The sequence below is a fragment of the Chrysemys picta genome, chromosome 1 (assembly GCF_011386835.1).
Source record: "Chrysemys picta bellii isolate R12L10 chromosome 1, ASM1138683v2, whole genome shotgun sequence".
Taxonomy (NCBI): Eukaryota; Metazoa; Chordata; order Testudines; family Emydidae; genus Chrysemys; species Chrysemys picta.
In genome coordinates, this window is record NC_088791.1 from 350,352,237 (window position 1) to 350,365,212 (window position 12,976).

The 12,976-nt window shown below is 46.1% G+C and overlaps 1 protein-coding gene across 1 annotated transcript; it reads left to right on the forward strand.

Annotated features, from left to right (window-relative positions):
• LOC101935788 (olfactory receptor 51G2-like) lies at nt 1–939 on the forward strand. The gene has a single exon (XM_005311409.4). It carries the CDS (start codon nt 1–3, stop codon nt 937–939), a length of 939 nt encoding a protein of 312 aa, XP_005311466.2.
• The last annotated feature ends 12,037 nt before the right edge of the window (nt 940–12,976 follow it).

Consider the following 12,976-nt stretch of genomic DNA (forward strand, 5'->3'; position numbering starts at 1 on the left):
ATGTCTGCTGTCAATGACACCAAATTCAAATCTGCAGTGTTCTTTCTCACTTGGATACCTGGGCAGAAATATGTCCACAATCTCTGGATCTCTCTCCCCTTGTGCTTAATGTATGTTATTTCAATATTAGGAAATTCAGTCATTCTGCTCATTATAAAAACAGATCCAAGCCTCCATGAGCCCATGTACATTTTCCTTTCCATGTTGGGCATCACAGACCTTGGATTATTGATGTCCACCATGCCGACTATACTGGGCATATTCTTGTTTAACTCTAGGGAGATCAGCTTCGATGCCTGTTTTGCCCAGTTGTTCTTCATCCAGTCACTTCAATGCATTGAATCCTCCGTGCTCTTGTTGATGGCTTTTGACCGCTACTTCGCAATCCATGACCCACTGAGATATGCCTCCATCTTAACCCTGCCAAGAATAGCCAAGATGGGACTGGTGTGTGTTCTAAGAGGAGTGGCCGTAATGCTCCCACTCCCCCTTCTCCTGAAACGGTTCCATTACTGTCAAGTGAATGTCCTCTCCCATTCTTACTGCATGCACCAAGAGGTCATGAAGATGGCTTGTTCGGATATCAGTGTCAACAATATCTATGGCTTGTTTATTACAGTCATGACGGTGCTCTTGGACTTGCTGCTCATCTTCCTCTCATATGTGATGATACTCAAAACAGTGCTGAGCATCGCATCCTACAAGGAGTTCCTCAGGGCCCTGAACACCTGTGTCGCCCACCTCTGCGCTGTCCTGCTCTTCTACACGCCAGAGTTCAGCCTGACTTTGCTACACAGATTCAGGAAGGGCTCTTCTCCCTTGCTTCTGATTGTCCTGGGCAACGTCAATCTGCTGGTTCCTCCTCTGATTAACCCTATTGTGTACAGCATGAAAAGCAAACACCTTCGTTCGAGGATAATCAGGGTGTTCGTTAAGTGAAGGGTCAGTTTATCACCTGACACATGTGTTGGTTGCAAAGGAAACAAGAAACACAGGACACGGCGACTTATTCTATCCCGGACCCTTCTATCTGTGATGACATGAGCTACTGATCTCCACTCTGTACAGACTGGTTCAGATAGGGTCTAAGGCCTGAAGAAAAGATATAGGGGTTGTTTCCTCCCTGTGTTGAGGGAGGACAGTGCACTGGGGGAAGAAGTCTAAGGCAGGCAACAGCATTTACAAAGTGACTGTATTCGTGGAGAGCCAGGGAGGGGGTAGGATGTTGGCCCATAAATAATCATATCAGTGGCTGCTCCACCTTCAGAATTCCTGACGATACTCTTAATAAAGAGAAAGGACGTGGATGTTTTTTCCCATTACACCTGGCCTGTCACTGTCTTGTCTCTGGTTAAACATCCTTGGGCCATGAAAAAAGCTGCAGAGCTGTTTTGCGGTCACATTTCTGGCCCTTTCTGAGCGCCCTGAGTGCTGCGTGATCCTTGAGGGCAGCGCCAGCTGGGGACAGGGGCTATTCAACAGGCACAGACACCCACCATTCCCCTACGCCCTCAACCTAGTGCTTGCGATGAGTCATGTCAGAGACATCATTAATGTAGGAGCTGCAAGAGAAGCCATTCAGGCAACGCCCTCCTCATCACCACCGCTGGTGCACACCTGATGAGCTCACTCCACATGGAAGCAGGGCAGAGCTGGCTGTGTGAGTGAGGGTCTGACCCTCACGTGTCCTGGCAAGAGACTCAGGCTTATATGTCCCTCCGTTTCTGCTACCCCAGCAATTCAAAGGGGTGGAAAAGGGCCTCTGCTCCCCAACAGAGTCATGGCAATCTCCTGTCGCTGTCCAGCCCATTCAGTGTAGGGTGACCACCTTCTCAAAAGGAAAAATCAAGACACATGCAGTAGCCATGCCCCCTTCATGGCTTCACCCCTGGCCCTCTTTTCCCCCCTGAACTTCCACCTGCTGCTCCTTCTCTTCCCCCAAGCTCAACCCAGTGACCAGGCTGGACTTCAGAGCCAGGCTGTGGTAAAAGAAACCCAGGGATCAAGTGCCTCTCTGGGGAACCCCAGACGCTCCACCTGCCCCATTCAGGGGACGCAGCCTTGGGGGAAAAAGGTGCAGCGTGGGGCCTCATAGCAAGGGGGGGGGCTAAAGATCTCATCCTCCCAAAAGTGAAAATGGGGGCTCTGTCCATGAGCAAGTGTGGATTGGCACCACAGAGAATTCGGGACAAATGCTGTTCCGGACTCTCTCAGCCCACACTAGGACTTGAACACTGCATTTTGGGACTCTCCTGCCCAATTCAGGATGAGTGGTCCACCCTAATTCAGTGGCCATTAGAGGTGGCATCTTGGGTACTGTCCCCTTTATGGGTAGGAGAGATTAGAGGGGTCAGTGAACCGTTGATCCAGGGTGTGACCCTTTAAGATTCCTGTGATATTCAGAGCTGACAGAAGCTTTGTAGAGCCTGCTAGTAGGAGGGAGGAAGATGGTCCCGGGAAATAAAGTTTTGGGAAATCCCAGGCTACTGTTTTTTTAAGGGCCTGGGACAAGGGCCTTGTAGGGCAGGGCATGGCTCCCTTCACTCCATGCGATCATCTAGTCTGACCTCCTGCAGAATTTCACCCAGTTACCCCCGTATTGCGCCCAATGACATGTCTGTTCACAGCTTGTGTTCATCAGAGAGATTTCAGCTCTGTTTGTGTCATTAGGATGATTTCTGGTACTGGGTGGAGAACCTGAACTCTTCCCAACAACCCTTCGTGATGAGGTCTGTCATTAGCACAGCCCCCTTTGACGTTGGAGTTCTGGGCCAGTCGTGCTGCTCGGCTTAGAGGGGGGAATCAGGATGTACTTCCAGAGAGCATTAGAGTATTGCCTGGCCAAACAGAGTCCTGTTGGGCTGCCCCTCGGTCTGATCCTGACCCCCATCTGCTCCGTGAGCAATGAGCACTGGAGATGGACCTCACACCCTGCACACAAATTTCCATCATCACTAAGTTTCGGGGTAGCTGGATCAGGGTTTTTGTATCCAATAGAGAGTTAGCAAAGGCATGTGGAGCTGGGCTTGGGTTACGACCCTATCTATTAATAATCTGATTGGCCTTGCTTACCCGGTGTGTGCTTTTGTCATGCCTGAGCAAGAGGAGGAGATCGTCTTTGTTGTGTCTCACGTACCCATTGACTTTGTGAACCCATAGCTGTTATGTCTGTGTGTCTGTAGCTTAACCCTGTTCCTTATAACCAGGGGCTCCTTAGTCTAGTTCAGAAGGACACACTGTCTCTGCCACTGATGGACTGTGACAAGAAATGCCAGTTAACCAACTCTCAGTACCTTTGGTTTTAAGATATGGCCAGCAATGCAACCTCTTGGGTTTTTATTGGGACTGTCACACTATTTGCTATCATTCTTAAAGCCCCAACTTCTGCAATGAAGACACTGCATAGGATTCTGAGCTTTTGGTTTTCTTTAAAAAGTTTATTTAAACAAGTGATCTGCAGAAAAGCTAGAAAACCTGAAGCAGGTGGCCCCAATGGATCAGAATCCAAAGTTAGAAACGAATCCAATATTAGAATATTTTAAAATCTCATTATTTCTAAATAATTAGGAAAAAATCTCATGATTTTTTGGCAGCGTGACTCACACTTATTGAAGGGGCTTATTGATTCTGAGCACCTAGTGTAAGAAATCTAAAAAGCAATGAGCAAATGACCCAAAAACTAAGCCATTTTTTAACGTTCATCAGAAGCGGTAAGCCAGCCAAAAAATGAGTGGGGCTAAGGAAAATTGAGGTGCTAAAGGATCTTTCTAGAAATATGAGGCTGTTGTGCAGAGGATATGTTTTGCCTTAGACTTCAGTGCAGAGGATGAGAGGGAGATTCCCACACCTGAGCCATTCTTTTCAGGTTACAAATCTGAGGAACTCCCCACATTGAGATATCAGTAGAGGAGGTTATGATGCTGCACCCATATTCATCATAGTGGTATGATTATGAATGATTATGACATAATTATGATGCCTCTGGTACAAGATATGTCTTGAGAGGTGTCATTGGAAAAGTTATGATTAGCAGAATACGATTATCCTATTTGTGCGCATGTATCATTTTTGTACCTGAAGTTATGAATAGTGACTATACATCTGTATTTCAAATGTGCTTACTCTGGGTAACACCCTCAAGTAACCTTTCGAGGACAACAAGGAAGAAGCTAGACAGTGCTGATGGCTCACCAACAAAGACTATGGACCATGCAAGAGCCTAGCCTCCCTGTGTCGTTCCAGCCAGCCTATGAGTGATGGTTGCTATGACTCAGCAGGGCATGCCAGGTCATGGGACAAGATCACATGACACTGAACTCCATTTTGGTACCTGTATTTTTCCACCAACTGGGTTGGGAACTTGGCTTGAAACAAAGGGTTCTCACCATATTGAAAAACTATACAAGGTGGGGAGTGACATCCTCTCTTGCCCTCACTCCCCACACAAGACAACTCCCGGAAACAACTGGAAAAAAATGTCTGAACAAGGGGAAATGTTGATCCCAGGCTAAAGGGTTTTCTAGCCTGTGTATGAAAACTCGGTGGACTGCTTCAATCACCAGCCACAGTGAGAAATTGATAATTCATATCACGTCTATCAAGTATTTTAGGCTTATTTTGCATTTTTATTTATTTGCTACGTAATCTGCTTGGATCTGCTTGCTATCACTTAAAAACACTTAAAATCTATCTTTCTCTAGTTAATAAACTTCTTTTATGTTTCATCATAATCAGTGTGTTTTGAGAGAAGTGTCTTGGAAAATCTCAGCTCTGTAAATAAAGTTTTTTGCGTCTCTGTCCCACATCGAGGGGAAAGCCACCTATATTAATAGTATGCATTGTGCAGATCCCTGTGAAATATAAGATGGCATAATTCTGGGTTTATACTTCAGCAAGGAGTGCAAGGCTGGGGAGCTGGGAAATTGGCTGTTCTCTCCTGTTGGTCCTGGAGTGGCTTTGGTAAAGCACTCAGGTAGATCAGTTGGTTTTCAGCACCAACTGCTGTCATGTTGGATAATAACAGGCCCTGGAGTAGCTCGTTCTGTTACCAGAAGAGCACTGTGGAGTGGCCAACCGAGCTGAACGGATAGGGGGTTCAGTGATTCCCCCTACTTCCAGACTGCACGCCAGGGGGACAACCCACCACAGAGGCTTTAGAACAAACTGATAAACTAAATATTAAAAGTCACCAGGACCATATGACATTCACCCAATGGTTCCAAAGGAACTATCATATCAAATTTCAGAACTACTAACTGTGGTATATATCAGGATTTCTACCAGGTGAATTGTAGCTGATTTTTAAAAAAAAGGCTACAGAGGTGATCCAAGCAATTATAGGCTATTAATCTTAACTTTAGTACCAGGCAAATTGATTTAAACTATAGTAAAGAACAGAATTATCAGACACCCACATGATCATCATTCGCTGTGGAACAGTCAACATGTCTTTTGCAAAGGGAAATCATGCCTCACCTATCTATTAGAATTTTTTGAGAGGACTAACTAAGCTGTCTGCAAGGGTGATCTAGATGATATAGTGTACTGGGATTTTCAGAAAAACTTTGACAAGGCCCCTCACTAAAGGCTCTTGAGAAAAGAAAGCAGTCATGGGAAAAGAAGGAAGGGTCTCTCCTGGGTAAGTAACTGGTTAAAAGATAGGAAACAAAGGGTAGGAGTAAATGGTCAATTTTCAGAATGGAGAAAAGTAAATCATGGGGTTGTCCTGAGGTCTGGAGTGGTGCTAGTTCTGTTCCACAAATTCATAAATGGAAAACAGCGTAAGAAATGAGGTGGCAAAATTTGCAGATGAGATGAAATTATTGAATATTGTTAAGTGGAAAACAGACAGTGAAGATTTACAATGGGATCTCACATAATTTGGAGATTGGGTAACAAAATGGCAGATGAAATTCAGTTTGATGAATGCAAATAAATGCACCCTGGAAAAACCTAATCCCAACTGTACAGACAAAATTCTATTGCCGAATTAGCTGTTGCCGCTCAAAAAAGAGATCTTGGAGTCATTGTGGATAGTTTTTTGAAAACATCCGCTCAGTGTGCAGCGTCAGTCAAAAATGCGAACAGAATGTTAGGAACCAGAGGTGGTGCATATAATAGGCCAGGACAGGCTAAGCCTCCCCGGGTGCAGCTGTGTCAACTGCTGAGCAGTTGCAGGGTTCGCACAAGGAACTTTGTATTATAATGTGCCATGCAGGTTCCAGGGTAGGTCAGGAGGCGTTATGTGCTACTCAGCTTCTTCAGTAATCTTGCTGCACTCCATGGAGATTACTGATGAAACCAGGAACCTGAGTAACACAAGTGACAGGTTGTCACCCCCAGGGTGCAGTCTGGGAGCTTTGGGAACCGCTGTGCCCCTTAACCCTCCAGTTGGGCTGCCCAAACTTAAACACCTTTGTTGGTGACACAGTCAGCCTCTTCAAGTCTTGTTATCACCCAACATGTCAGCAGGTGGCACCACACACCCAACCGAGCCTCCTGAGTGCTTCACCTAAGCCACTCAAAGACAAGCAGGAGACAACAGACAATTTCCCAGCTATCCAGCCTTGCACCCTTGCTCGCATATAGGAATTATACTACCTTGCACTGCACAGATGTCTGTACAGCATAAGCTCATTAATATTGGTCGATTTCTCCTTCGTGTGGGAAATATATGTAACAGCTTTTTTACACAGAGCTGAGATTTTCCCCAGACACTTTACTCAAAACACACTGGTAAAGATAAAGATAAAGCATAAAACTGGTTTATTCATTTAAAAAATATGGATTTTAAGTGATTAAAAGGGATAGAAATCCGATCAAAGCAGATTATCTAGCAAATAAACAAAAACGCAAACTAAGTCTAACATGTCCAAAGACAGGGTAGGCCCACTGCTTAGTGAAGAGGGAGAAACAGTAACAGGAAACTTGGAAATGGCAGAGATGCTTAATGACTTCTTTGTTTCGGTCTTCACCGAGAAGTCTGAAGGAATGCCTAACATAGTGAATGCTAATGGAAGGGGGTAGGTTTAGCGGATAAAATAAAAAAAGAACAAGTTAAAAATCACTTAGAAAAGTTAGATGCCTGCAAGTCACCTGGGCCTGATGAAATGCATCCTAGAATACTCAAGGAGCTAATAGAGGAGGTATCTGAGCCTCTAGCTATTATCTTTGGAAAATGATGGGAGACGGGAGAGATTCCAGAAGACTGGAAAAGGGCAAATATAGTGCCCATCTATAAAAAGGGAAATAAAAACAACCCAGGAAACTACAGACCAGTTAGTTTAACTTCTGTGCCAGGGAAGATAATGGAGCAAGTAATTAAGGAAATCATCTGCAAACACTTGGAAGGTGGTAAGGTGATAGGGAACAGCCAGCATGGATTTGTGAAGAACAAATCATGTCAAACCAATCTGATAGCTTTCTTCGATAGGATAACGAGTCTTGTGGATAAGGGAGAAGCTGTGGATGTGGTATACCTAAACTTTAGTAAGGCATTTGATACAGTCTCGCATGATATTCTTATCGATAAACTGCGCAAATACAATTTAGATGGGGCTACTATAAGGTGGGTGCATAACTGGCTGGATAACCGTACTCAGAGAGTAGTTATTAATGGTTCCCAATCCTGCTGGAAAGGCGTAACGAGTGGGGTACCGCAGGGGTCTGTTTTGGGACCGGCTCTGTTCAATATCTTCATCAACGACTTAGATATTGGCATAGAAAGTACGCTTATTAAGTTTGCGGATGATACCAAACTGTGAGGGATTGCAACTGCTTTGGAGGACAGGGTCATAATTCAAAATGATCTGGACAAATTGGAGAAATGGTCTGAGTTAAACAGGATGAAGTTTAACAAAGACAAATGCAAAGTGCTCCACTTAGGAAGGAAAAATCAGTTTCACACATACAGAATGGGAAGAGACTGTCTAGGAAGGTGTACGGCAGAAAGGGATCTAGGGGTTATAGTGGACCACAAGCTAAATATGAGTCAACAGTGTGATGCTGTTGCAAAAAAAGCAAACATGATCCTGGGATGTATTAACAGGTGTGTTGTGAGCAAGACACGAGAAGTCATTCTTCCGCTCTACTCTGCTCTGGTTAGGCCTCAGCTGGAGTATTGTGTCCAGTTCTGGGCGCCGCATTTTAAAAAAGATGTGGAGAAATTGGAAAGGGTCCAGAGAAGAGCAACAAGAATGATTAAAGGTCTAGAGAACATGAACTATGCAGGAAGGCTGAAAGAATTGGGTTTGTTTAGTTTGGAAAAGAGAAGACTGAGAGGGGACATGATAGCAGTTTTCAGGTATCTAAAAGGGTGTCATAAGGAGGAGGGAGAAAACTTGTTCACCTTAGCCTCTATGGATAGAACCAGAAGCAATGGGTTTAAACTGCAGCAAGGGAGGTCTAGGTTGGACATTAGGAAAAAGTCCCTAACTGTCAGGGTGGTTAAACACTGGAATAAATTGCCTAGGGAGGTTGTGGAATCTCCATCTCTGGAGTTATTTAAGAGTAGGTTAGATAAATGTCTATCAGGGATGGTCTAGATGGTATTTGGTCCTGCCATGTGGGCAGGGGACTGGACTCGATGACCTCTCGAGGTCCCTTCCAGTCCTAGAATCTATGAATCTATGCTAGATAGACTGGATATGAATTAGAAATTTCTCACCCTGACTGATGATACAAGCAGTCTACCAAGTTTCCATACGCAGGCTAGAAATCCCTTTAGCCTGGCACTAGCACTTCCCCCAGTTCAGTCTTTGTTCCTCAGGTTTTTCCATGAGTTCTCTTGTGTGGGGAATGACACCAAGAGATGATGTCACTTCCTACATTATATAGCAGGAAAATACAGGTACCAAAATGGAGTTTAGTGTCATGTGGTCTGGTTCCATGCCCTTGAATGCCCTGCTGAGTCATAGCAGGCATTATCCATAGATGGTCCCGAGCGTTCTCAGGAAGGCTCACCAGATGGGATATAACCTGCTCCTAGAGGCTCTTGTTTCCCCTAATGTCCCATTACCTGGAACAGGGCCTTCTCAACCGGCTGTCTAGACTGTAAGAATTTTGCCTAGTGGGTGTCACCCAGGTGCAACTCCATATGAAATACAGATACATAGTCAATATTAATAACATCAGATGCAAAAATGATACAGACATACAAATAGGATAATCATATTCTGCAAATCATACTTTTTCCATAGAAACCTCATAAGACTTTTTTTTTACAAGATGTACATAACTGTGTCATAATCATATCATAATCATACCACTATGATTAATATCGGGGACAGTTTCACAACCACCTCCTCAGCTACCCTGGAACCTGGATTGGACATATTAAATGCTGAGGTTCTTTGGGAAGAGACAAGCTTTTCCCATGGGGTGACTGGGGGTCTCAGGAGAGTATGCTCAGCATGACTGAGGGGTCTGCAGCCAGCCCAGGTATCCTCCAACATCCGGGGTGGAGAGGCTCATTGCTCCAGCCATGGGGTCTGTGGAAGCTCTGGGCTTCTCCAGAAGCAGGGGAGACGGGTGTCAACAGTCCGGCTGTGGGGATGGGGAAGAAGGACTGGGGTGGGGGGGGCTCCACCCACCACTCTTGTTGCAAATGGTAAGGAAAGGGTTAGATAATAAGAGAAAATATCCTGATGCCTCTATATAAATCCATGGTATACCCACACCTTGATTACTTTTTCTAGTTCTGTTCATTCCCATCTCAAAAAAGATATATTAGAATTTGAAAAAGTACAGAGAAAGGTGATAAAAATGTTTAGGGGTATGGAACTGTTTCCATATGAGGAGACATTAAAAAACCTGGAACTTTTCAGCTTGGAAAAAGAGAAGACTAAGCGGGGATATAATAGAGGTCTATGAAATCATGAGTGCTGTGGAGAAAGTGAATCAGGAAGTGTTCTTTACCCCTTCATAAGAACCAGGGGTCACCCAAGGAAATTAATGGGCAGCAGGTTTAAAAGAAACAAAAGAAAGTCCTTTTTACACAAAGTACAGTCAGCTGCGGAACTCATTGCCGGGGGATGTTCTGAAAGCCAAAAGAATAACTGGTCCAATACAGAACTAGGTAAGTTTCATACAAAATAGATCATTTTAACCTGAAAGCTCAGCTGCCATGATATTGCCCAGCTGCAGCTCCTTGGATCCACAACAGAAATTGGAGGGTTTTCTTCTGCTGCTGCCTCGCAACAGACGTGAACTTTGCACTGACTGAGTCTGTGGCTGGACTCAGGGTATGGAAAGGTCAAAATCTCCTTCCCAGTCTATGGCTGGGGTATTGTGTTCATCAGTTACTCTGAGCAGCCTTCCCATCTCTGTGCAGCCCCCTCCACCCTGTACAATGCCCCTTCGGCAGATCCTGCGGAAAGTGACTACTGTGACAGGCCCTGGTAGCACATCTCTGATGAACCTGTGCTACCAGGGTGCTGGGGAGGGTCCTAAAGCAATTGTGAAGACACAGAGATTGTGCGTGGGTGGGCCTAGCTACCAGTGGATCACTGAGATCTGTGCATAACTTTGGGGATCCCTAGATCCTGGGTCCTGCCTTTCATTACTCGGAGAGAAGGGAAGGGACCTCAACTCCTGGAATGAGATGGAAATTTCTATGTACGGAGTTTTGTGAAATCGCCCTTTCCTGCTCTGCACCCTGGGTGTGTAATGTAGTAAAGGGGGCTGCCAGGGAGAAATCTGGTCCTATATTATAAATTATAATTATTATTATTTTATTTATGCAAGATCACAGTTGTGAGAGCATCATCGTTACCACTCACCACCCCCGAAGTCGCCATGCGACTAATCGGAACCATACGAACAGTGATGACAAGCCCAGATTCCAGGAATAGAGCCTACAGCAGGGCTGGCGCTGCAGCCCAGTTGTGTAGCCTCACTGCACATCCCCTATGATTTGGCTTCCTGCTGTTTGCCTTTGGCTGTGACAGGGTTAATGCTGGTGCACACGAAGCAAAGCAGATGAGGTTCCCTGATGGCCAAGTGGCCCCCAAGGGAATGTGCAGACATGCTTCATAAATACAGTTGCCTTCCTAGCTGAACAGATACTGCCTGCTGCCCTGCAACATCTCCGATGGCTCCTTGTCTTTTAGGGTGAAGACCTCTGGTATCAGCGGCTCCCCTGCTAGCAGGAATTGGGTACGTTGCCAGGTTTCACTAGTTTAAAATGTGAAGTGAAGGGGAAAGGCTGCAAGCTGTTTCCATTTGCAGATGTTCTGTGCAGTGGCAGAGGACTCGGCTGGGCTGTTGGGGTGACTCAGTGACAGGGCTGGAGGGCAGGAAGCACTGGGTAGCTTGGGAACCCCTCCCCTACATATGCCCATGCTCCACATTCAGTTGTTCAAGCTACATAGAAACCTGACATTCAAAGTGAGCTCTGAGTGTTAAGCCCCAAAACCCCGAGTCAGGATTTCTCCAGGGGTCCCATTTCTAGAGGTGCCGTGTCCTCTGGGCCCGATCCTGCCAGGGGCTGAGCGAGAGGAGACCCCACGGAATATCAGTGACTAGTTCCCAGTCGCCTCAGGTTTATTTGCTCCTGGAAATTGAACCAGCAAATGCATTGTCAAAGGTTTTATTCTCTGGCTCGATTGTGAAGGCAGGAATTCAGAGCTGCATTGCTCTGTGGAAATAGGTGTGTAGCGGGGTGGTCCCCCGCTCCTGCCTGGAAGGGCTTAAAACAGCCCTGGCAGAGGGCTGCAGCTCTAAAAGCTGGGCTGATTGGGCAAGCAGCCACAGCTGGGCCACGCCCCAATCAGACCCCAGCTGGCCTGTATAAAAATGCTGGGAGCCAGGAGCTTAACAGTCTCTCTTTGTGTTCAGAGAAAGAAGGACTTGGCTGTAGTGAGCTAAAGACAGGGTACCTGAGTGGAGCAGGGCTGGGGAAAGGCAGAGGAGCTGGGCAGTTCCAGCCTTGAAAGCCCCAGGCTGTGGCCTAGCAGAAGGCCAAGAGGTACTGGGGGTTGCAGAGGGCAGCCCAGGGGTAGGCCAAGGCAGCAGGTCCAAACCCTCCTTGCCAGTGATGACCCTCCTAGTGAAATATTGTTTCCTAATATCCAACCTAGACTTCCCCCACTGCAACTTGAGACCATTACTCCTGTTCTGTCATCTGCCGCCACTGAGAACAGCCGAGCTCCATCCTCTTTGGAACCCCCCTCAGGTAGTTGTTGAAGGCTGCTATCAAATCCCCCCTCACTCTTCTCTTTTGCAGACTAAATAAGCCCAGTTCCCTCAGCCTCTCCGCGTAAGTCATGTGCCCTCCCCCCTGATTATTTTTGTTGCCCTACGTTGGACTCTGATCTGTCCACATCCTTTATGTAGCGGGGGTCCCAAAAGTGGACGCAATACTCCAGATGTAGCCTCACCAGTGCCGAATAGAGGGGAATAATCACTTCCTTCATTCAGAATTATAGAATATCAGGGTTGGAAGGGACCTCAGCAGGTCATCTAGTCCAACCCCCTGCTCAAAGCAGGACCAACCCCCAACTAAATCATCCCAGACAGGACTTAAAAACCTCTAAGTAAGGAGATTCCACCACCTCCCTAGGTAACCCATTCCAGTGCTTCACCACCCTTCTAGTGAAAACGTTTTTCCTAATATCCAACCTAAACCTCCCCCACTGCAACTTGAGACCATTACTCCTTGTTCTGTCATCAGGTACCACTGAGAACAGTATAGATCCATCCTCTTTGGAACTCCCTTTCAGGTAGTTGAAAGCAGCTATCAAATCCCCCCCTCATTCTTCTCTTCTGCAGACTAAACAATCCCAGTTCCCTCAGCCTCTCCTGAAAAGTCATGTGCTCCAGCCCCCTAATCATTTCTGTTGCCCCCCGCTGGACTCTTTCCAATTTTTCCATATCCTTCTTTTACTGTGGGGCCCAAAACTGGACACAGTACTGCAGATGAGGCCTAACCAATGTTGAATAGAGGGGAATGATCACGTCCCTCGATCTGCTGGCAATG

Excerpts from the sequence above, each read along its gene's own strand:
- LOC101935788 (XM_005311409.4), top strand. The coding sequence starts at position 1 with ATGTCTGCTGTCAATGACACCAAATTCAAATCTGCAGTGTTCTTTCTC.